At 37.3% G+C, this 25466-nt stretch overlaps 1 protein-coding gene across 1 annotated transcript in view; it reads right to left on the bottom strand.

Moving 5' to 3' along the window:
* Window positions 1–25466, bottom strand: part of Dtwd2 (DTW domain containing 2) — a 176833-nt gene that overhangs the window by 99604 nt on the left and 51763 nt on the right. Inside the window, exon 3 of the mRNA XM_090377223.1 lies at window positions 13557–13647. Within this exon, the coding sequence (XP_090233349.1) occupies window positions 13557–13647 (91 nt within the window). The remainder of the gene's footprint in view (window positions 1–13556; window positions 13648–25466) is intronic.

Here is a 25466-nt window from a genome sequence, read left to right as displayed (position 1 = left end):
CAAATGGAAAGGTCTATTGTAGATGTTGAATCTGTAGGGAGATGCACATATGTATTTAGTAATGTTAAATTCTGTCTATCAATCAGCATTTCAATAAGCTTACCTCATCTGTCTGAGGTGGAGGAACCCCATAATGGATGATGCACATTAAAGTCTCCTAGTAAACAAAACGGAGATGGTAACTGCATAACAAGATCTTTGAGTCCCTGAATAGTATATTGATGATTAGGCAGAAGATAAATTGAAACCAATGTCAGAGTAATACCATTAACAACACGCGTGGCAACGGCTTCTAAGGATGTTTGTAATGGAATGAATCTGGAGGGGGATGCTTGAATCCATGAGTATCGCTACTCCTCCATGAGCACTATTGGAGTCAGCCCTGTCTTACCTGAATACAGTTTAATTTTTGATTGAAACTGAGACCAAAGATTTCAAATTAGTTTCTTGCAAGCACATTGCAAGAGGTTTGTAGTGGTGAATTAATTCATGTATATCATCTATGCTACTGCGAAGACCTCTACAGTTCCATTATTTGGTTTTGTAAGAGGAAGATGAATCTGTCTGCTTTTTATGCGTGGGTTGTTTATAACAGTCAGGTTTAGATTTATCTTTTCTGGGATAATTGGGGCATCCTGAATCATTTTTATCTTCCATATCACCATCTGCATGTAATTCAAGAAAATCTTCTTGGTTGGGCATATCATCAGTATCCATGCTTGTTAGTTGTGGTTGTTTCACCTCCACAGGATATGATTTACGCAATTTTTCTGCCACTTTACTGTGGGTTAGAGGTTTTGAGTTGGAATTGTGAGTGGCGTACTATTACTTCGGTCCACTAACTGTGATTCAGATGTAGGCTGAATCAATAGTACTGATTGAGCCCAGTCGGCGATCGATTTGTCGGGAGAGACTGACACTTCTGTCTGACATGCTACCAATTTGTGAACTATGGGTAGCCAAAGCGTAAGTGGTTTTTGGCATGCTTGATTTTACTGGTCTTCTAGCTTTTTGAAAAGATACTTCATTTTCAGTCTTGTATTTTTGTATTTTTTCCTAACTTCCAGAGATCACAATCTTTGGAGTATGCTGGATGATTGACCCTTCAATTAGGAAACTGTGGAGTTTGTGCCTTGCATTCTGATTGAGAATGAGTTTTGCAACCACAGTTTGGACATGTTGCATCTCCACGGCATGCTGTTTGGGAGTGACCAAATTTCTGACATTTGTAGAATCTTCGAGAGTTCGGGAAGGGTCAAACACGGCAATTTAAATAACCTGCTTTGACTGAGGATGGCAGATTCAGTGAATTGAAGGTTAAAATTAAGCTACATGTTGGGAATAAGGTGCTGTCTTTTCATATCATGATTCTCTTGGCCTGCGTTACATTTTGATCCTTTAGTTCCTGGATTATTTCTTCCTCGGAAATGTTTATTAGGTCCCATTCACTGATCACTCCCTTGGAAGAATTCAAGGTGTTATGTGGAGTGACTTGAATTGGAATTCCACTTAAAGATGTAAGTCTTAACAGTAGGTAAGAGTGTCTTGGGTGAGAGGTCTCTATTAGCAAGTCACCAGATTGAAGACGTTTCACCATTTTTGGAGATGCTGCTTAATTTTCAAGGTATTGTTGTATGATGAAAGGGAAGAGCTTGCTGATAGGTTGTGAAGACAGAGAATGGATGATAAAAAAAGCTGGAGGTTCCTGCTTGTTTGCATCCTTTTTCAATCTTTTTGACAGCAAGAAGTCATGATCAATTTCATGGTTGTCATTAGTGTCCATGTCCACTCCTTTTAGCCCTGGGAGAGGGACTTTCTTCTCCCAGGTTACCGACCCCACCTCGTTGAGGCAGGAGCAGTGCCACCAGTGACCAAGCGATTATTAAGGTTAGTAGAGTAAGTTAGTATTTAATATAAATACTAAAAAAAGAAAGGTAGATTCCATCTCTGAGTTCTTAAATCAGACTTTTTAGGCAAAGAACCACTTTAAGTGAACAAAACAGAAGAAAATCACACAACAAAAATAAAACAATATCACTTTCAAAGAGCACTCTATGAATCACAGAGAAAAATTGCTTAGAATGCTTGGCTACCATTTGGACAAGAAACGAGTTTTCTATTCTTAGCCTGTTAGAAATCTAGTTTGGACTGATTGATAGCTGCTTTACAATTGTTGTGAGATTTGGTGTAGGCAGAAAATGGACCTGGAGATTTGAATACGAGCCAATTAGGATATGCGAAATTTTTCTTTTGAACACCCTTAGCACATTTAATGGAAAACCAAGGTTTACATAAAGGATGAGATTTTAAAGTGGAATGTGGAATAAAGGATTCCATCCCCACAAGAATAATTTCACTGACATGATCTGAGGAAACATTGACATCAGAAGTTTTGAAATGGTAATCCGACCAAGGAAAAGAAATCATAACATATTGCATTCATGTAATGCCAAACAACACGAGGTTGGGAATGGCCATGAGATAAAGGCACCATTGGAGAAGAGACCATCACAAAGTTGTGAACTGAGGTGCCTGGAGGACCACTCACCTCGAATACGTACTTTGGGTTGTTTGTGAGAAAAAGATCAAGCATGTTGGCTATATGGTTAGGACTGTCTGGTATTCTGGTAGGTAAGTAATAATCTGTAAAATGTAAAAAAACATTAAATGTAAAATCTGTGAGAGGTCATTAGTAATTGGAAAAGCCTCAGCATCTCTATCAGCTGGGTCCGACTAGAAAATGGAAGGCAGTTGAAGTTGCGAACATTAAAATCACCGAGGAAAATTACCTCCCTGTTAGGAAATTTGGACTGGAGAAAGTCAAGTTTTAAAGAGAGGAAGTCAATGAGTTCAAAGTGATCAGTGGATTGGGAGAACAATATGCAACAGATGAATTTGACACAATGAGGTAGAGAGATTTTAAGCTAGAGAAGATCGAAAACAGGAGATTCCAAATTACTAAGTCACTAACAGGATGGACATATGCATAAGTAGCACCCTTGAAGCGAAAGGAATCATACAAAAAATAATTCCGACAACTTAGATGAGTATTGGTTGAATCAACCGATAACTGAGATTCTGTCAGAAAAAGCACATGAGGTTTGGCAGACTGTAAGTGGAAATGGACATCACTGAGATTAGAACTGAGACCATGTATATTTGTGTAAAGAATGAGGAAGTGTTTGGGAGGTTTAAATCTTTTCGTAGATAAGTTTGCTTTATTAGTTTGACAATTCATGGTGTATTCAGTAGTAAGAAAAGGTGGGATGACATGCTGTATGAAATAATAAAATTTTTGGATATGGTGTATACATGGTAAGAATATACCCAGATCCCTGACATAACGTGGCCTTGACAATGCCCCCGCAAGCACACACTACTCGGACTTCCTCCAGTCACTATTTGGCAGAGTAGAGGCAGCGAGATTATACAGCAGCTGATCCGAAAGCCTCCTAGAGAGTTATCAATGGGTTTGGTTTGGTGTACCAACTAGCGGCCTGCCTGCAAACACCATTTTAGAGCTGTACCCTCAAAATGTAAGGAAGATTGGATCTCACCATGATGTCCATCATAACCTCAAAAGACATCGATCATACTAAATGATGGAAGAGATAGGGGAGTTTTTACCCAGAGCTTTGCTCTGGAGACTAAACATGGGTTCCACACTTCAAGCCTCCTGAGAGTCATCTACTACCTAGTAATGCCTGATAACAGAGGGTCAGCATTCCTCTGTGTGGTAACGGTGGCACACCTTGACCCATGTGTACCTGGGTTGTCAACCCACTGTGTGCTAGGTGCCCTATTTCAGAATTTCCACATGGAGGTTATACCCAGCGGAAGACTTGGCTGGCACAGACCGACAAGACTTCGCCAAAATTAGGTCCACTTGATTTGAGTGTCGCCCGAATATCAGTTTCATCAGCATTTTAGATTCCCAAGTAGCAAGCACATTTGCCATATCTGAGAGAATGTCTGCAGCACCCTCAAGTATGAACAATGTACCTTTAAAGATGCTATTATTTTATCATAAGATTGCCTCGAAAAGTGTATAAACAATCTTTTTTCTGTTCCTTCTGGTCAAATACAAAAAACATAAAATGGTTTCTTTTCATGACATATTATTATTTATGTAGAATATTTTCTTATCTGATTATTATTATTATTTATATATTTTACAAAACACATTAATAAAAGGACATAAGTTTGAATGTGTGCGCTTAACGTTTTTCTAAACTTGAAAATGGACTAACTGTTTAACTGTAAATAGCACATATTTTTTAATATTGGAATTATAATGACTAGGTGAAATCATATTTTTGAAAACTGGTAGCATCATATGTGGTACTATCAGTGTTTTAGATTTTATCAGTTTTTCCAGTTTAAGTTTTTTCCCTTCTGTTTGGAAATCTGTTGATATTCAGCCAGTAACTAAAAAGGGTGACAAATCCCTCCCATCCAATTATTTCTACATTGAACTTATCTCTATTCGTTACAATAGTAATGGAGAAATACATCAACTGCCAACAACTGTAAACTAACTCAAAATCCTCCATCTGATCAATGATCACTAGTATGGTGATCACCAATATTAGTCTTGATCCACAGGTGATATATTAGCTTACATTACCATTTTTGGACAAATTCAGTGGAAACGTTTTGTAAAATTCAAGCAGTTGCTTGACATTTACAATGCCTTTGTAAGGACATTACAAAGGCTTTTAATCATGTTTGGGTTAAATGTTTTATTAACAAACTCCCATCTTATGGATTTCCAACTGGTTTTTTTTTTTTTTTTTTTTTTTTTTTTCAATAGGGTATCCAGTTTTCTCTCTGACCACTTTGGTGATGGCAGATGGCTTTTTCCCCTCCACTTCTCCACCAATGCTAGAGTTCCTCAGGGTTCAATTCTTCCTCCCACGCTTTTCCTCTTGTATATTAGCATATGATGCAAGAAAGAAAGCTTATATAGCATCAGCCAAAAAAAAAAAAAACTTCCCATTTCACCCATCCATTCACTCCAAATTAGCATAGGCATATGATGCAAGAAAGCAAGCTTATGCAGCATCAGCCCAGTTCTGCCTTGAACTTATTTAAGTTGTTGACCACAGATGGAAGTTTGTTCCAACTATCAACTACCGGCTAGCTAAAGGCAAATTTCAGCACATCTATTCTACAATTGTCTTCCCTCAATTTGAATTTATGTCCCCTCATGTGAGTAATCTGAGCAAGAGGAAGAATCCCATTAGCATTGAGCTTGCTCAAACCATTCAAGGCCTTATACATCGAACTTAAGCCTTTCTTGGTAACAGCAACCCTTTGTTCCATTCACTAATCTCACTACTCATCTCTGTTCTCGTTCCAGCAGCTCTACATCCTTCCTAAAATGAGGCCTCCAAACCTCTATCCACTATTCAAGGTGTAGCCTGACCATTGCCTTATACAAGGGGACAATCATCTTATCCATCCTAGGAAAATTCCTGTAGTTAGTTAGTTAGTTAGTTATTTGGTTTTTTAGGAGCATTAGCAACTAAGGCCATATTGCTCCGGGAATATGCGGTGGTCATTCCCTGACCTTTCCACATCTTCCATATTTGGTGGTGACGGGCTCGAACCCCGGTCTAATCTAGAAGCGTGTGCTATGCACTGCTGCTCCTTCCCACCTGGCTACGGAGACGCCGAAAATTCCTGTATATCAATGACAAGACACCATGAGCTACTCTTGCAGATTATCTGCGCTGCTCAGAAAACTTTGACTGCACAATTACCCCCAGTTCTCTTTCCTTCTCCAATACTCTGAGTGTAACACCATCCACCGTTATTAACTCGTAATTGGCGTCCTGGGCCAGATCACCAAGTATGAATTAACTCGTAGTCGGCATTCAACGTGCTAATGACCTTCTTCCACTAAATGGAAATCTTATCTATAGTTGTGCTTGTGATAGCACACTAAATTCTACCTCCCAGTTTGTTGTTTTTTTTTTGAGCATTAGCAACTAAGGCCATATTGCTCCGGATTATGCGGTGGTCATTCCCTGACCTTTCCGCATCCTCCGTATTTGGTGGTGACGGGCTTGAACCCCGGTCTAATCAAGAAGCGTGTGCTATGCACTGCCGCTCCCCAGTTTGGTAAACCTTGCCTTGCATAAACAACTTCAATTTCTCAAATATCCACCACCAATTCCTTAAATGTCAATTTCCAGGTAATTCTCCAATGGGCAAAGATAAAATTTAGTTAATTTCAATACTTTTAAAAGTCAGTCCTGATTTAAAACTCTAAATTTCTCACATAAAATATTCCATTGCTCCTATGCTCATCTTCAATGACATTCAGATTTTTAGACAAGTTCCCATATTCCTATTAGGGACTAACTTGATTTGTAATCTCTCTCTTGGCATAAGCACATTGCAAATATTGATTTCTCTGCATCAAAAAAACTGGCTTTTCTTTTTTGTTCTTGGCATTACTTTTCTTCTATACAATTACTAACGCTGTACAAATCTCAAATTTGTCTTGTCATGAAATACGGTTCCCACATCTGAGGTGATCCCCACACAAAACCTCTCTCAAGCTTCTTGATTTCATTCAAAAATGGCAGTCAGGTTAATTAATTAACCATCACTTACAAAGTTTATTTACTCTGTCTCACAGACATTCTGTTTCTGCCGAATGCCTTTTCTATAGATACCTCCACAGTAATTACCCTTACTCTCTTCGAAACCTATCCAAACAAGAGCTACAACCAAATTCAAGTTTAAAGTCAACACATATCTTCTGTCTTCTCGAGCTTCAACCCATGCATGGCTAAAATATTATAGGTTCTGTTATATTTTGTGTTTGGGATTTTCATAAAAAGTAAATATATATGCAATAGGTTAAAAATGAAGGATTTACTGAAATGAAAATAAGAAAAAAGATACTGGGATTTTATTGAGAAAGTTACACAATATTTCTTTGTAAAGTTGGAAATATTCTATATGACAGTTATGCATCAACTATCCTCCACTACAAAGATTTATTTTATTATTATTACTAATGAAATCCATAGATTGATTGAATAATGGTAGCCTCATTCTAAGTAAGATACATTAGACAGGCAAGTGGCGGGTCACTTGACAGGTAACCCTTGAAAAGAATACGTATTCCTGCATTAACCATTAATTAACACTTAAAAATCTGAAATTTTTTTTCTATCTTCCTAAATATAGCCAAACTTTTACTGCAATAGTTGCTTACAGAAATTGTAAAAACCTATCACGTGATCTGTCACCATCTTTACCACTATTTGGCTTTTTACTTGAAGAGTGCCAGAGCAGTGGACAACTTATAATGCTGTGTTTATTTATAATTTCAGGTTCTTCTCCCACTAGTTCAATTTAATGTAAATCTTAACTTTTCAGTCTTACCTTAGTTGTTTTTGAAAGATTTATTATTGTTTTAGCATAGTAAAGAGGAGAACATAAAACTCAATATTCTATCAAGATGGAAACCTTTCTGTGGTAAGCAACACAAGTAATTTAAAATTTGGCATGCAGTGAAGCTTGCCAAATCTGAAATAAATTTTGAAATAAACCTGAAAATGGAGTAACTAATAGTACTGAATACAGTAAACACCCGCTATTCACGGTATCTGTATTCGCGGTCCCTGATTTAATATAAAATGAAACGTAAAAAAATGTGAATTTTAAAGCGCTGTGAACATTTTCTGCCATAAAAAAACATGGGTGTGGCTAAAATTATCTTTCCCAGTCAAAACAGCGCATAGTAGGTGGGGGGAGAGGGGTGACAAAATCGCGAGCGTGGATGTTTCTCACTAATCCTTGTTCAGTATGTGTTATGCGCTTGTCATGGAAGGTTTCGTCGTTTGCTTTTAATTTATATCCTTATAAATTGAATAAATTTATCAATTTATAAATTGATATGCTTACAAAAGTGATAAATCTACCGTTTTGTGGTGTAAAACAGACTTTTTCGAGTGTGTTAACGGAAGAAAGTGACTTTATTGTGGACAAGTTCTTTCTAACCTGTACAAAAATATGGCTACGAATAACAAGGGAAATGTGAAAATATCAAAGAAGGTGATGACATTAGCGAATAAAATTGAGTTATTTGATAAAATTTCTAATGGTGAAAGTGTCTCCTCAGTGGCAAAACATAAAATCAATGAGTCAACGGTACGATCAAACAAGAAATCGGAAGAAAGAATCCGCCGTACTGTCCGTGAAAACATGCTAATTGCTTTAAAAATTTGCTCTGTAACTTGTGATGTTAAATTAGAAAAAATAGAAAAGCTTTAAATCTGTGGATAGAAGACCGAACCCAAAATAAAATTCCGTAAAGTTCACTCATCATTCGTGAAAAGGCAAAATTCCTTTATCAACACTTTAGCGAAACTGGTGTAGCACTGGCGGGATAAGTTTTTTAGCTAGCAAAGGCTCTGGTTTGAAAGATTTGTTTGAAATTTCTAATAAATATTACATTTAATATTAAATTGTTTCTTATTTTCATTTCGATCATATGCTTGCATTTCACTATGTACATAGTCATATTATGAAGGTACATATAATACATACATAGATAAAATTTTAGACTAGTTTTTCTTATATATTTCCTACTTTGGAACGGAACCCCTTTATTACTATGGGAGCCATAACTCAGTATTCGTGGCATTTCTCAGGAACGTAACCCCCGCGAATAGCGGGGGTTTACGTTGAAAATTTTAAAAAATTGAAAAGTATATAAAATATACTTTTCAATTTTTTAAAATAATAATATTTATACACATATCCACAAGGTCTCTAAGGTTGGGATTATTCATACCACAAATTTAAACAGATACACCAACCGTTTAAAACTGATTTAATAATATAATAAAATGATACAAAAGACTGTAAAATAATATTTACAAAAATTGATTATTTAACAAAAAACTAGTTTAAGAGAAAAATAAAATAAAATAAGTAAATACGTTAAAATGCATTAAAATATAAATTTAAAAGCGATAAAAACACTATTGAAGCTTTCGGAGGTACCTGCCTCCTTCCTCAGCAATAATGAAACTTAAGCGACACATCCTTAAATACCAGGTTCACGGCACACATGGATGACCAGGCGCATACTCGGTATTCCTTTCACGTGTACCAGAACCGGAAGTGGCCTGGGGGCATGGAAAACCAAAACATTTATTTCTGGCAAAAACCGCCGCCTCAAAAAAAGGGGGTGAAGTCGTACTCCCCTATCTCTATTCATGCTATTGTTGCCAGAGGATCCAATCCACAGACATTCCAGCCACTTGCGGTCCCAGAATCTATGCACTCTGTCAAGGATGACAGCGTTGTCAGGGGAGACCTGGTGTTGTTTTTCCCAATAGTGCTCGGCAATGGCGGATTTGTTGAGCTCTGCGGTCCATATCGCTCTTGAATGTTCCCCCAGACGGTCCTTAAGACACTGTCCTGTCTCCCACACGTACCATTCCCCACAATCCAGGCATTTTATCTCATATACGACCCCACTACTAGAATCCCTAGTAATGGGATCTTTGACCTGGGACACTACTGTGTGTAACCTCCGGCCCGGGAGCTGCACACAGCATGTCTGAAAGTCACGAAGCATCCTTGCAATACGATCTGACAGGCCCGGATAGTAGGGAACATACACTGTGGTAAACGGTACAGGCAGAAACGGTACTACCCGATTGGGTAGTACCGTTTCCGCCTGTAAATATCTGGCACAGCTGATTTTTCCTGTTGTGGGTCGGTCCATTTTGGTCATTGGAAATAGTGTGGAATTTGTGAACTTTGTAAGGAGTCAAGATATAGGGGAAGACGAGATGATGATGTCATTGGACGTGGTATCATTATTCACATGTATCCCCATAGCGCATGGGGTAGAATGTGTGAAATTGACTTTAAAGAAGGATGATGCCTTAAGTGCCAGATCCCACCTAAACATAGATGATATATGTTGTGCTGTTGAATTATGTCTTTCTAGTACAACCTTGGTTTTCCAAGGAGTGATGTATAAACAGGTTCACAGCACAGCCATGGGTTCTCCAATCAACGCCATTGTCACAAATCTGGCTATGGAGGAATTAGAGAAGGGTTTTTGCGAGATTGGAGTTCCCTATGCGTAAGTGGAAATGATATGTCGATGACACATTCACTATTGTAAAGAAGGGGAGAGAGAAGATGTGGTCTCGTTTCTCAATGGTTTTTTCACCCTTTATAAAATTTACCTCAGCGGTAGAAACAGATGGCACCCTCCCATTTCTGGATATAATGGTATATAGGGAAGGCCCCAGACTTAGAACCAAGGTTTATAGGAAACCAATGTGTAGGGGCCAGTATACACATTATAGGTTGGCACAGACTGCCCAACATAAAAATAGTGTGGCCAGAGCACTTTTGGATAGGGTGAGGACACATTGCAGCACCTCTGAGGAGGGGGAGAAGGAAATTATGCAAATTACAACAGATCTTATGAGGTGCTGTTATCCCCAGAGGGTCACTGATAAATACAGTAGAGAGGAAGAGCCCAATCGTGTAGTTCCGCCTGTACCACTTACCATAGTGTATGTTCCCTACTATCCAGGCCTATCAGATCGTATTGCGAGGATGCTTCGCGACTTTCAGACACACTGTGCAGCTCCCGGGCCGGAGGTTACACACAGTGTCCCAGGTCAAAAGACCCCATTACTAGGGATTCTAGTAGTGGGGTCATATATGAGATCAAATGCCCGGATTGTGGGGAATGTTACGTGTGAGAGACAGGACGGCATCTTAAGGACAGTCTGGGGGAATATTTAAGAGCGATATTGACCGCAGAGCTCAACAAATCTACCATTGACAAGCACTATTGGGAAAATCACCACCAGGTCTCCCCCGACAATGCTGTCATCCTTGACTGAGCGCATAGATTCTGGGACCGCAAGTGGCTGGAAAGTCATGAATAGAGATAGGGGAGTACGATTTCACCCCCTTTTTGAGGCGGTGATTTTTGCCAGAGATAAACGTTTTAGTTTTCCACGCCCCCAGGTCACTTCCGGTTCTGGTACACGTGAAAGGAATACTGAGTATGTGCCTGGTCATCCACGTGTGCCGTGAACCTGGTATTTAAGGATGTGTCGCTTAAGTTTCATTATTGCTGAGGAAGGAGGCAGACACCTCGAAAGCTTCAACAGTGTTTTTATCGCTTTTAAATTTATATTTTAATACATTTTAACGTATTTACTTATCTTATTTATTTTTGTCTTAAACTAGTTTTTTGTAAATGATCAATTTTTGTAAATATTATTTTACAGTCTTTTGTATCATTTTATTTTATTATATTATTAAATCAGTTTTAAATAGTTGGTCTATCTGTTTAAATTTGTGGTATTTATACACATTATAAGCTGAAACATATACAAATGCACAGGTCTGAAATTTCATGCACTTAGTGGTTTCAAACTGTAAAATGAAAGGACTTTTTTTTTTGTGGTATAATTTTCTGCAGAATTTTTTTGTTCTTCTGAAAAAAAAAAAAAAAAAAAAGGTGCTACAACACGTTTTAAAATTTTTAATTTTTTATTAAAACTTAAGTTACATACAGTAAGTAATACAATTAACCCTGTTTGTGCAGAATGCAAGAAACTCCAAACCATTTTCCAGAAATTAAAAAGAAAGTATTGCACCTCTCAGGTGATCTGCCATGGATTTTACTACACTCTGGAGTTCCACCACTACCAGGGTAATGACAGATTATAAAAAAGCAGTTGCAAAAGACTGAAGATCAAGTGGGAATATCAGCAATACAATGAAAACATCAGGACTTGGAGATAATAACCAAGGGAGTAACTAGAATAAATTATGCAACGGACTTTTCAGACCCATTATCTTCTGAAGAAAAGTGTTTTCAGTGGTATTATTGACAAAAATTATGGAAAAATTCATAGAAGAAGCAGAATACTGTATATTCATATCCTGTTACAGATTCTATGAGAACAGGATCGTAAGAACATCCTAATAAAAAAACCTCTTAGGATACATCATTCAAAAAGTGGAATATCTGTCTTTTTCCTGAGGTGCACTGCACTTGGGTAATAAAAATCTATATATATAAAATGCTTAGGCAATGCTGCCCAAATTTTCCAACTGCTAATTGTTTCCAGCACCTGTTCATGTGGTTCACCTCGCATGACTACCATACTAGGCATTCTTTATTAATTTTTGTACTAACATTTTTCCAAATGCTAATTGTTGCCAGCACCTGTTCACCTTGCATGACCACCATACCAGGCATTCTTTATTAATTTTTGTAGTAACGTTTTTCGACTGAAGAAAGGCAACCTATGACTGAAAGCTATCGATGTATTTCAATGTTTATTTAATCTGACTTCTATTTTAATAAACCGTTCTAAGTTTTAAGAAGTGTAAAAATAGCTGAACAGTGTGTGTAAGAACTTTGAGAAAATGTAGAAGAAATGCTAATGAAACATTAGAGGGGAGATCTAATAGACTAAAAGACTGAAACAAGGCTCTACAACTATGAAGATGGAGAGAAAACATTGAAGAAAGAGAAGCAAGATTGGAAATGAGAAGAAGGATGAAACACCGTAGGACTAATCAAATAGAAGTACCAGTGTGAATAATAAACAAGCTATATGTGGAAGAGCATGACATAGGAAATGTGTTACAACTGTGAGCATCACAATTCAAGAAATTGGAGTCATGAGTTAAACACATCGGATTCACTAAATGCTGTCATGATGGAAAGATTTCACTTGATCCGCTGTCCGAGACACTAACTCTATTACAACAGCTGCTTACAGAGGATACACATGAAGCAAACAACTACAGAAAACATATACAAGAGTACAACTCAGCAATGCCATTCACATCAATGGGTGCAGAGATTAAATCACTGCCTGGAAATGGTCCATACTGTTTTTGAATACATGGCCAGATTTACCATTTGGTCTCACCATTATATCCAAATGAGGCAAATAAGCCCAGATATGGACAACTTTATATTTTTGATTCTGCTGAAGCAACAACAAAATGGCTAAAAAAAACAATCAAACCAAGGGTGGATGGCCAAAGTAATGCAACAATTGGACGAGATTCTGCGACAAGTTAACCCATTTGCTGAGTCATATAAACAGATGCATCAAATAAACCAGGCCAATCCAACAATGAATGTGCATGTGGCATTTATAGAAGACTCGGACTTAGATAAGAGACAATATAATGAACCTAAATCCAAAATGAAGGTTGCTGCAATATTTGTTGGAGAAGATGAGGAAACACCTGCATATAGAGACATATGCATATATCCTACAGGTGACTGCTGTAGAATTATATCACCGCTAAACAAGAATGGTGAAGACTGAAGAATCTAGAAAAACTATTTACGCCATAATCAGAAAGATGGCATATGTTACGCTGGGTACAATTAGTTTTAAATATAATCCTCATAATATGACTGATTCTCAAGGAAAGCATAGTGGTATTAATAATATACACAAGAATCTGAAAATAATATTAAGCAGAAAATAACAAAGGCAGGATATCTAGCTCACCTCACTGGGATGCTGCAGCACAGCTATTACACTTGTAACATCTAATGCATCTCTTGGTAAATAGGGACACCAACAAACAGTAATAGGCCTTCTGAAATGAAGAATAATAAATTATAATCTAATATATACAAATACATGAAAACAGAATTTTCAAATCCAGATAAAGACCATTAAAACACACACACACACACACACACACACACACACACACACACACACACAGTGCTTGAATTAAAAGGCAGTAGAATCATTATATTTAGGTTTACCCTATTTGTTATATTTAGGCAAAAATTTCTGAAATTGAAATAAGACTTTATTTAGATTAGATTTTATTTAATTATTTTATTTAGTTTTTTTATTTTATGAGTTCTCAATTAAAATTTTGCCTAATCAACTTTTCTTTCAGTGGGAAAGTTGTTCCCTGTCCTTGATTTAGTCTAAAAATGTCATCGATGTACTTCTGAAAATTGTTTCATTTGAAAAATAAAAAAGGATGTGGTACAGATGCATTTGGCCAAATGAATCTGTACTAAAGAGCAATTATAATAGAACCATTGTTTTTTTATTTTGTTTTTTCATCAATAAAATTGGTTTATTTTAGTTTTGGAATGTACAGGAATGATGTTTTAGGCTATATCAAAGAGAGAAAGAGAACAACTTTACCACTGAGGAAAAAACAGCTGAGTCTATCATGCCTGTCTTGAACAGGTAATTCACATACTTTTAACTTGCTGTCATAAATTTTTTTCAACACTCAGCTGTTGGGGGTTCCTGATGGCAGAGCTGTATTTTTATCCTAAAAACTTTCCTTAATTTCACTTTCATTCAGCAAAACTGCTAGGCATTCAATTGTAACTCCAGGGTAGACTTTTTCAGATGAACTAAAGAAGCAGAATATATATAAGTTACTCTAAAAGAGAAATTGGTAGATTCTGGGATTTATCAATTTTGGTAAAAGCCAGAAATATCAATGCATTTCACTTTAATTTGGTACCTTTATTCACTTTTGTAAAAGTCCGTTTAATAATCATACATGTGAATTTTCTTCCATTATCTGACATTGACATTGTATAAAAAACATTATGGGAATCCTGCTGTCTCAAAACTTTATATTAGACATGTTGGACAGACAACTTGTGTGATCGAGACCTGCTAATATTTGTAAAATTGGACAAATGCTAACTTATTGTGATTTTCTCTTGAAGAGAATCTGTGTCCTCATTTTGAATTTAATCCAAATAAAAAAACTAGAATGATAATTAGAATATATATTAAGAAATATTAAAATTTTAAAAATATTATATTTTATGTCAGGAAATCTCTTACCTGAGATTTTTTCCAGGAATAACTGCATCCAGGTAAGATGTAATCAGAATAGATGGAAACAGTATTAAAAGACCTGCTTAAAGATGGATGAAGCTTGCAACAGAACAAAGGAATAAAAGCAAGCTTTGAGCCTAAATCCATGCATGGTGAAATTGGAAGTACAGTAATACCCCGACTTACGCTACCCCGACTTACGCGAACTCGGAGTTACGCGGTTCTTGATTTTTTTCGTTTGGCAACGCTGCCGCCCACTATCTTCAAGGTCGTTTTTCATATGTTATCGATATACGGTGCGACGGCGGAGAATGAGAACGAAAGATGAACAAAATTCAACTTTGCTGCTTTTATGTTTTTTATATCAGTGAAGGGGAAACACATTTCACCATAATAACGTAAAAAGCAACACAATTCCAGCTATCGGTATAATCGCAAATGCAATTAGATCGAGTTTACTACCAGTTTATAACAGATTTCACTAGCAGAAACGCAACTGGATTTTTATTGTTTTGTGGTAGTAACCCCTAGAAATGTGAGGTGTTAATAGTGTATCTCTGCCTTTATGGTGTTGTTTATTCAGTTGCTACATGCGCGAAGCTTTGTTTATGCGTATCAAGCGTGCCTCCTCGTTTTGTAATTGTGCTTTATTCCCTAAAAATGAGTAAAATACTTAATTAAAAGGTGTGAAAAGGAAGCGTCCTGGTGAAGACACTGCAGATTCAGAGAGAAAAAGAAAAGCAATTATCGATAAACAGAGGCGGACTGGGTCAAAAATTCTTACCCGGGAAAATTTATAGTGGCCTCATACTAGCGTTTATGGCCAAAATTACACCGACTTCCAGCCCACTGGGGTTTACCCTGTAAGGCTTATGGCCAGTCTGCCTCTGTGGAAAGAGAAAAAATATGAAATTGTGAAACGCTTTGAGCGAAATGAAAGACCATGTGATATTGCACGTGCTACAGGTCTAAATGAAGCAACGGCGAAAAGCACATGACAATTGCAAACTTGACAGGTTGAAAATTGAAAAGGGCTCAATTGTAAAGGGCTTAAAAATTTTAGAAAACATAGACTCCAACGAAGAACGCGCTCCAAAGCAAGGAATAAAAAAATTATTAGCTTGCTACGAAGAAATTCTACGTGAAAAAAAGAACGCGCTGTGTCGTCAGACGAATTTGTTAGATTTTATGAAGCCATCGACATCGAAATAACTTTTTTACGTAAGTCATTTGTTTTTTTAATACATATTTTGTATTAATATGTATAAAGAACTGCAATTTTATTAATATTTTTCTTCTAAACTAGTGTTTTTGTTAGTCCTTGGTCCCAATTAAGCAAAATTTATATGTATTTATATGCAAAGTTGTACCCCGACTTACGCGAATTCGACTTACGCGATTTTCGTCGGACCCACCTATCGCGTAACTTCGGGGTATTACTGTATAATGGGAGATAATAACCCGAAGCTTGATGGGGGCTTTTTGTTTATACCATCTTCAAAGGGAAAACAAACACATGTCGAAGGCCATATATATATATAGCCCCCCCAGCATGTTCCATTGCCAAATTCCAAAATCACAGGGGGGATGGAGTTAAGTAGGCAAAAGGAAGAGAAAAAGGAAAGAAGGAAAATTTCTTCCCCCTCATATTTCACTAATAGTTTGGGAATTTGAAAATCTAGGGCTTTAGAACAACTTTAAAGGTCTTTTGGAGGAAAGAATATGAAAGTTTCCACTCAGAAATTCAGGTGCATGTTTGTAGAGCTCCTGAATGGATGGGGGGGGGGGTTATGTTTTGTTATTAAATTTGAACTTGTAGGATATTTGTTTTAGATCTCACTCCTCTAAAATTATTATTTGTCTATGTATGTTTATTGACTTGTTTGTTGATCTTATTGCTATAGTTTCACTGGTCTCTAACTTAAAATTTGTCCTGTTTGTCTAATATTGGGTTGTTTTCAATGGATAGGCCTCCATATGTTGAAACTTACCAACAACCTTTAAAAAAAAAATTTCAAAGATTCTGGGATAAAGCTAGCCTTTGGCAGCTCCAAGAAATACTATGGGCATACCTTAAAAATTCAACAAAAAAATTTTAAACAAAAAGAAAACAGTTTATGCAATTCCTTGCACAACAGACTGCAATTGTGTATATATATATAGGCAGTAACAAGAACATCCCTGCATAATAGAATTCTAAAACACAAAAGCAGTTTAAACATAGCCTCAAATAATAAAGAAAAATATACCAGACAGAAAAAATTAGTTCTGAGTTGGTAGCTCACCACTCAGACACAGGACATTACCCATCCTTTGAAAACACCACAGTATTAGACAAACAAGACACAAAATTCCGAATGTTTGTGTCTGAAATTCTGCCTAGACACAATAGGAGGGATTATATGCTGAGAGCATCATGGATTAACTGAAGACTTAAGGGGGTCTGCAAGATTCTAAGAGGGAAATTTTTATCAGCATGGCCCACAACTGTAGGTAGAAGGAATCTATTTTGTAGAAACAGTATTCATTTCAGCAAAGGTGGCACAAGGATTTTTGCCAACATCACTGAGAATACTTTAAGGGTTCACAGAAACTGCCAGTTAGGAAGAGAATGGTAATATATATCCACATTTATCTAATGATATGGGTCAAAGTAATGCTTGCGCGAATAGCTCAAAAATTCTTGTTTCTTTGTTGCCAGCCAATGTTGGAAAGACGTTCTGAGGGTGGCAATATTTCAAGTGAGCAGGAAGATAAAGCTAGAGAAACAAGCCTAAATAACTTCAAAGGGTGTGTCAGGGTAGTAAACTACAGAAGAATAGTTAGTCTTATATATAAAATATATGTACAAACGCTGACATAATAGGGCTAGCGAAAAAGTGGTGCCACCTGAAAACTGGGAATGACGAGTTCCACTACGATATGTATAATGTATTTAGAAACAATAAGGAAAATAGAAGGGGTGGTGGGGGTAATGCTTCTTATCAAAAGCAGCCTGAGCGTGAAAAGACCTTTTGCTGAGCGAGAAGATATATCTGCACAGATATCCGTGTGATGTGAGTTAGTTGGAAGCAAAGGTATAATGAGAATGGGAATAATCTACAGATCAGAAGATTGTGAAAAGTATGACGAGAGTCTCTACATGTAGATGGAATGGGCAAGCAAGTGTGAATGCATATATATGGGCGATTTCGATCTGCCCCTAATTGACTGGAATAAATAGCCGGAAAACTCACCACTGGAACCAAAATTTTTAAATAAACTAGATTATTAATTTACCAGTGTGTAAGAGAAAACACTAGGGTTAAGAATATTCTTGACCTCATAATTACTCATGAATCAGATGACGTCACAGGCTTAAATTATAGAAACCACTGGCAGGAAGTGACCACACAGTTGTTAAAAGATGAAGAAAGCCGTTCTAGTAGTTAAAGGCATAGGTTTTAATTTCAGAAGAGAGAACTATGATAGTTTAAGACACTACATGGCATCTATTAATTGGGTGGACTGCAAAGGGAGGATGAATACATTAGAATCATGGCATACTTTTAAAGCAATAATCACAGAAGCCATGAATACATAAGTACCATTAAGAAAATATATGCACAAGGAGGAGGATACCAAAATGGATGAATACAGAGCTGGCCATTCTAATAAAGCAGAAAAAGACAGCATGGGAAAGTTACAGAGTAATAAAAAGCACTGAAGCCTAGAATATCTACAAGTTGATTTGTAATAATACTACAAATAAGGTTAGGGAGGCCAAGGTTGAGCATGAGAAAGCACTAAGTAAGTAAGACTCAGAGCTGGATGTATGGAATAATTTTGATATAGTTTATTTGGATTTTAGCAAGGCATTTGACTTCATCCCTTATGAGAGGTTACTGCATAAGCTAGAACATGTTGGGATTACTGGAAATATTCTAAGATGGACTGCAGGGTGGTTGCAGGGCAAAAGGGAGCGGGTTGTGATTAGTGGATATTCTTCAGATTGGTATAACATCAGAAGTGGGGTTCCCCAAGGATTGGTTCTTAGACCACTGTTTTTTTTTTTTTTTTTATTTTCATAAACAACATGGACAAGGGACAAAATGTGTGCTGTCAAAATTTGCAGACAACAAAGATTGAGAGAGTCGCTAATGATCAGTGTCACACAGGATGACTTGAACAGGCTTCATAAGTAGTCAGAAAAGTGGCAGCTATGTTTTAATACAGCAAAATGAGGTCTCACACTTAGGGAATAGCAACCTCAAAATAAATTATATGCTTGGTAGGGATTAATTAAAAACAATGGAGGAAGAAAGGGATCTGGGAGTTATGATACGGGCAGATACAAGTTTTCTAAACAAGCATGCATCCAGATAAGCTCATTGTGTCTTCTCGATGGTTTATTGAACAATATCCTTTAGAGATAGGGAGGTCATAATCCCACTGTATAAGGCAATTGTAAGACTGCATTTGGAACACTGTGTTCAAGTATGGAGACTCCATCTGAATAAAGGCACTGAGCTTCTTGAAAGGGTCCAAAGACAGGCAATTCACATGGTGAGATCAGCAAAAGGGCAACCATGCAAGGAAAGACTGATTATGGGGGATACAGAGGTTGACAACCAGACATTTTAGAGGGGACTGATTGAGGTTTACATGAGCACTTAATACACGGGTGTCAGCTGGCGGTGTGAATGCCTCCAAAACAGCAAACTACATATAGCATTCCTAACAGATCATTTCATCCAAACTTCATTCAAAAGAAGGTGTTTCTAACGTTGCATTAGATACCACCAGCAACTCGCTTTTTCTATTTTCAGTTTCAAGATGGATGTTGTTAAAGCTGGATATATTGCACATTTATGTATACAGTTGATTGAGAGTAAAAAGAGAAAACAACAATGGCGGATTCATCCAGCAAATTCAAATAGGTTAAAAACAAGACAGTTTTATATTATGTTTAAAACACACAAGAAGTTTCCTTAGAAGTTTTATTTTACAGAATGTTGATACAGAGTTTTGATGAACTTCTGATTTTAATTAGTGAAAAACATCGCAAAAGTTGATACCGTGATGAGGAAATCAATACATCCTGTCGAGAAACTTGATGTTACATTAGGGTAAATAAAAAATAAATAAATAAAAACATTTGAAAAAATTGTTTGTATTTTTTATTAGTAAATATTACAAATACAGTTAATAAAGTTCAGCTAAATTATAGGTATCTTCTGATTCATTTCCAGTACTTATTATTGAAAAATGCAATAATTCCAAATTTGCAGGTGAAACTAAATAGTATTTTTGGTTTGTCTATTTCTTGAGGTGGCCAAAATATTTGTACACACTTCTGTTATTTTATGATGGGCTTCAACTGCATTTTCTAAGGTTAAGCTATTCATTATCAGCAAAAATGATAACAAAAATGCCCTATTTCTGAATCTGTTGCTCTATCTATTCTCCCTTTGTAATGACACGTTTTCTGAGCGACTATTTTTAATATTATTTGTTGTGGTGACTAACAAATCTTCCCTTTTTCTTTTTTGCTCTTGCTGACATAGAACATTGAGAAAGTGTTTATTTTTCAAACCAGGTACTTATTTCATTAGTTGCTTTCTTTGTTGCAGCACTTTCATTTTCATCACTTACATTCAGGTGATGGAATTTGATTCAGTTACATTCTCACTGGTAACAACAGGAATCAAAAACTTCATTTGATTGAAGTATATGTAATGTTTTCTTTTTATTGCAGACTGTCCACTTGTGGTTTTACTCTGAAGTTTCAGATCTCTTACAAAATTATCTCAAATAGATTTCCACTTTTTAATTAGGTCTTTCCCTAAAACAAATAAAACAATTAATTAATCAATTAATAATTAAGAAATCAATTATATATGAAACTATGCATTGCATTAATTTCAGTTATACTTTTTTTACAGATATTTAGCAAGAGGAATAATGTTTACGGATCTGGAGTTTGATTTCCACATTTCAAGGAAACCATACCATTCATAATAATAAAAGAAACATACAAAGCAATTTGGGAAATTTTATCACCTCAAGAAATGCCAGTTCCAAATGAAAAATTATGGATAAAAATCACACAACAGTTTTTTGATACCACCCACCTTTCAAACTGCATTGGAGCAATTGATGGAATGCACATCAGAATTAATTGCCCTCCCAGCTCAGGAGGCGCCTCCATAGTTGGGAGGGCAGGAGCAGCAGTGCGTAGCACACGCTTCTTGATTAGACCGGAGTTTGAGCCTGTGACCACCAAATATGGAGGATGCGGAAAGGTCAGTGAATGACCACCACATATCCCCAGAGCAATATGGCCTTAGTTGCTAATGCTCCTAAAAACCAAATAACAACAACAACCAACTCAGGATCAGTATATTTTAATTATAAAAAGTTTTCTATTGTGTTGTTAGGGGTGGCAGATGCAAACTACTGTTTCACTGAAATAGATGTTGGTGCTTATGGATGGATGGATGGCGATCCAACCATTTTGAAAGATTGCTAATGAAGCTACTTAATTTGTCATTAAATAGAGCTCTTCCTGGTACCAATGAGCCATCCTGTGCTCCTCAGAATATTGTGTCAAATAGTGAATTTGTTTGAATTAGTTTTGTTCTGTGTTTTGGGAGTTCCATTCGTCGAGATCTATCAGCAGACATCTATATGGTCAAGATCGGCAAAGGTAACCAAAAGACATGACTATTTTGAAATTTTAATTTTGCCGTATGCTAGGCAATATGGCAACACTTTATACGCTGTCCACTGATTAACATTGTAGAATTTAAAATGCTTTTGGCTGTGTTCCTTTAATATAATTAATTTTAATTGAGTTCAGATATCAAGCCAAACTTCCAATTTCTGAAAATAGGATTTTTATAAAGATTGATACTACATCTGGTTTATATTGTCAGTTTTATATGTATATGTGTGAAATAATCATGTCACTTGGAGGCAGCCATATCATCTTCCTCGAGTGCTAAGAACAAAGGGCTCTCCCTGCTGTTGTTTTCTAACTCTTGACGACATATCACGTGACCTGAACCTGACCACCTCATTGGCTGAGATCTATCACCAACTGCAACTACAGTGAAAATTAGGTAACTCAGGTAATCACGATTGACTTTGATAATCAACGTAATATGCAAATGAGTACAGAATATTTAAGATAAATGGTTGTGCCTCTGGGACACATAGTAATAATATAATAGCAATATAGTAGCATATACAATATATAGAGTAATTTTGCAAGCTGTAAATAATGATCACTGGTCTAACTTAATACCATTATAATGACCGTATGGATGTCATCCCAGAGCAAATAGCACGCAACTTATATTATAAATACTATTGGTGGAAGCTGTTCTTGTGTAGCACTTCACAAGTTTATTCATCTACTAACTTGCAGTGAGTATCATCTGCCCTCATTTTCTGAGCTCCTGTGAGACTGCCTCACCACTCGCTCATCTGCAGTGAACTTGCCAATCCGTATCTGCTCAAAATGGAGGGTAAATCAAGGAAATTGGCTGTAAACACAACCCTGCCAGGGACTGACAACCCTGAAATAGCAGAGCAACATGAAGGATCTTAAACTGAACCCCCCCCCCATTAAGAGGAACAAAAAAACCAATCACTACCAAATTTGATTGGGAAACCAGGTCAAAATCTCAAAACAGAGGGACCGTGGAACCCTCCCTCCCAAGCCGAGTATACAGACAAGAGACAACCTGACTTCCTACCCCTGGACCACAACATGCCTGAGGGGACAGTTATCCAACAATTGCTAAAACTCAAAGTAGCACTGGAGAACTTGCTCAAAAAGCCAACTAACAGAGTTACAATACTTCTTAGGGCAGAAATCGTCACCCTATGGAATAAGCTGGAATCGTTGCTTATCCAGACTTGCCTGGAACGCGAAAAGGCAACTGTAAAATTGGAAGCCTACACTAACTGTGGAATAAAACAAATGTGACAGCACAACTCCACATATGCCCAAGTGCTGGGGAACCAGCCACCAGACTTTATTCCCAGATCTCAGGAGCTGGGCTACCAGACAAACAACCGGGTGCCAACCTATGGACTACACTGAAGAAAACACTTTCACCCAGACCTAACCTAGTAGTACCTCCTCACTACCTCACTAATGAAGGTAGTGAGGAGGTCAAGAAGACCGTCATGGACTCCTTGACAGATGACTTAAAGAACACTAAAATCAAGCCAATTTGCAAAATGCAAAATACAGGAGTAATACAGCCACAAAAGAGGATGCTGAACTGATTGTTAAGAACACTAAAATACCATCTCTGGGACTCCTGGCCAAGCCCCGCCCCAGACAAGAGGGCCCTTGTATACTGGTACTAGACGTGGACAAGGATTTCCCTCCAGAGGACTTGCAAAACGAAAATTTCCACAGAAACTTAAAACAGGAACTCCCGGATGAAGAACTGACTTCTCATATAATCCCTAAATTCCAAACAAAAATCAGAGCTGGGCATGCTACTAACTGGATCTTTGAGCTATCAAACCCAAGGCCTGGAAGATCCTCTCCCAGCAAACAAGAATTTACATCAACTGGGGCAGCCACCGCTTTAGAGAGCATGTGGCCATCCCCAAATGTTTCAGGTGCTGCCGTTTTGGCCACACCACACACATGTGCAAGCAAAATCAGTCCACCTGTGGCCACTGTGCCGAAATGGGGCATGAGTATGCAACATGCCCAAAAAAGTCAACCTCCCACATGTGCCAATTGCAAGGCCCTAAAGGTGCCAGCCAACCATTCACTCCGTTGCCAGTTTATCTCAAAGCCGGAAGCGCTCAACAATCAAGAATAGAATATGGGGAGTAACAGACCAAACCTAAATATGCACACCATGAAAATAGCACAACATGCACTCAGAAGTCCAAGGCTGCTGCTGCTGCACAACTTGTAAAAAAGGCAGATGAAGAGAACATAGATGTGCTGCTCCTTCAGGAGCCATACACTCATAACAAGGAGGTAAAAGGCTAGCCCTTAAGATTTAAAGTGGTCCAGGTTGATGGCGACACACTCTGGGCTGCGATCGTTGTTCGCAATCCCGAACTGACTGTCACCAAAATCACTGATCTGTGTACTAGCTGGGCTATGTGCATTCCTACCCTAGAACTAGGAGCAGCCTTGGCTCACCTTTTCTTCTTTCTCACTCTGTGTAGGATAGATAACAACTTTCCCATTTTTTTTTTTTTTTTTCTTACTCTCTCTCTCTCTCTGCTGGCACCCCAACTTACATCTTCCTCTTCACTGTGGGATTAAAATTATTTATTTATTCTGTAATTATTATTATTTTTTTTTTTTTATTTACTTAGCTTCATTTTTTTTTTTCCTTTTTTTTTTACTCGCCCTCTGTTCTGACACCTGGGATTTGGGCTATCATTGGTGCCAGACAGCTCTCTCTTTCTTTTCTTTATCACAGGGAATTTATTTATTTATTTTATTTTTTATTATTATTTTTTTTTAGGTTATTATTATTATTTATATTTATTTATTTTTTTTTTGCAACACAGGAAATATATTTTGTTTTTAGTTTATTTATTTACTTTTTATTTATTATTTTTTATTTTATTTTTTTTTCCCTCTCCGGAGTGGGCCCCCCAGAGAAATCTGGCCCACTTTTTGGCAACATCAGGTGGTTCAGAGTCTCGTATCGAGACAGTATGTGCTCCATTGGGACTGGCCCACCTTCCCGTGGTGTGGACGAGTACCCAGAATCATCTGTCCAGATGACTGATGCTTCTGGGTAGCCAAGAGGCCAGAACAGAACAACAGAACACACACAAACCTACGTCACACACATCTGGCCCTTTTGTAGTGATACTGTTCCTCACAGAGATACGAGGCGGAGATGAACTCACGTTCTAGGAGCCGCCCTTTACAAAAACACATGTCCACATGCACACATGTAATTTCACCACTGGGGCAATTCTACCTAGCTTCAATATACAGTCAGTCCTCGTATAGCACGATAGTTGTGTTCCTAGAAACTCTTGTGCAATGCAAAATCATGCAATATAAACAACAGGCCCTATGGGAAAAATAGGGTTAGGTGCCGACCACCCAAGATTGAACACACATTTGAAACCAAAACATTACCAAACATAATAAATAATCGTAATAAAATACTTGCATATTTTATTACGACTATTACGTAATAAAATAAAATATTGCTAATGCTTTTGCTTCTATCGTAAGCAAACTTGTTTTTTGTTTGATTTTCTATCCAAACAGATAACAGCCGTTCCATCTCTTCCAATTCTTTGTGTCTTAATCTAATGGATTTTAATTACACATTGAGTTGTTCCTGCTATGAAAGTTGTTTTTATTTTCTCTGCATTCTTTGTAATTCTCGGCGTTGCCTCATTTAGGTCTGCATCACATGCAATGTCACAAGGTCTTTCATTTCGCTCAAAGCGTTTCACAATTTCATATTTTTTCTCTTTCCACAGAGGCAGACTGGCCATAAGCCTTACAGGGTAAACCCCAGTGGGCTGGAAGTCGGTGTAATTTTGGCCATAAACGCTAGTATGAGGCCACTATAAATTTTCCCGGGTAAG

Source organism: Mastigoproctus giganteus, chromosome 7 (assembly GCF_048544385.1).
Source record: "Mastigoproctus giganteus isolate SK-2022 chromosome 7, ASM4854438v1, whole genome shotgun sequence".
Lineage (NCBI taxonomy): Eukaryota > Metazoa > Arthropoda > Arachnida > Uropygi > Thelyphonidae > Mastigoproctus > Mastigoproctus giganteus.
Note: the sequence above shows the minus strand (reverse complement) of the source record. Positions and strands in the feature narration are given on the sequence as shown.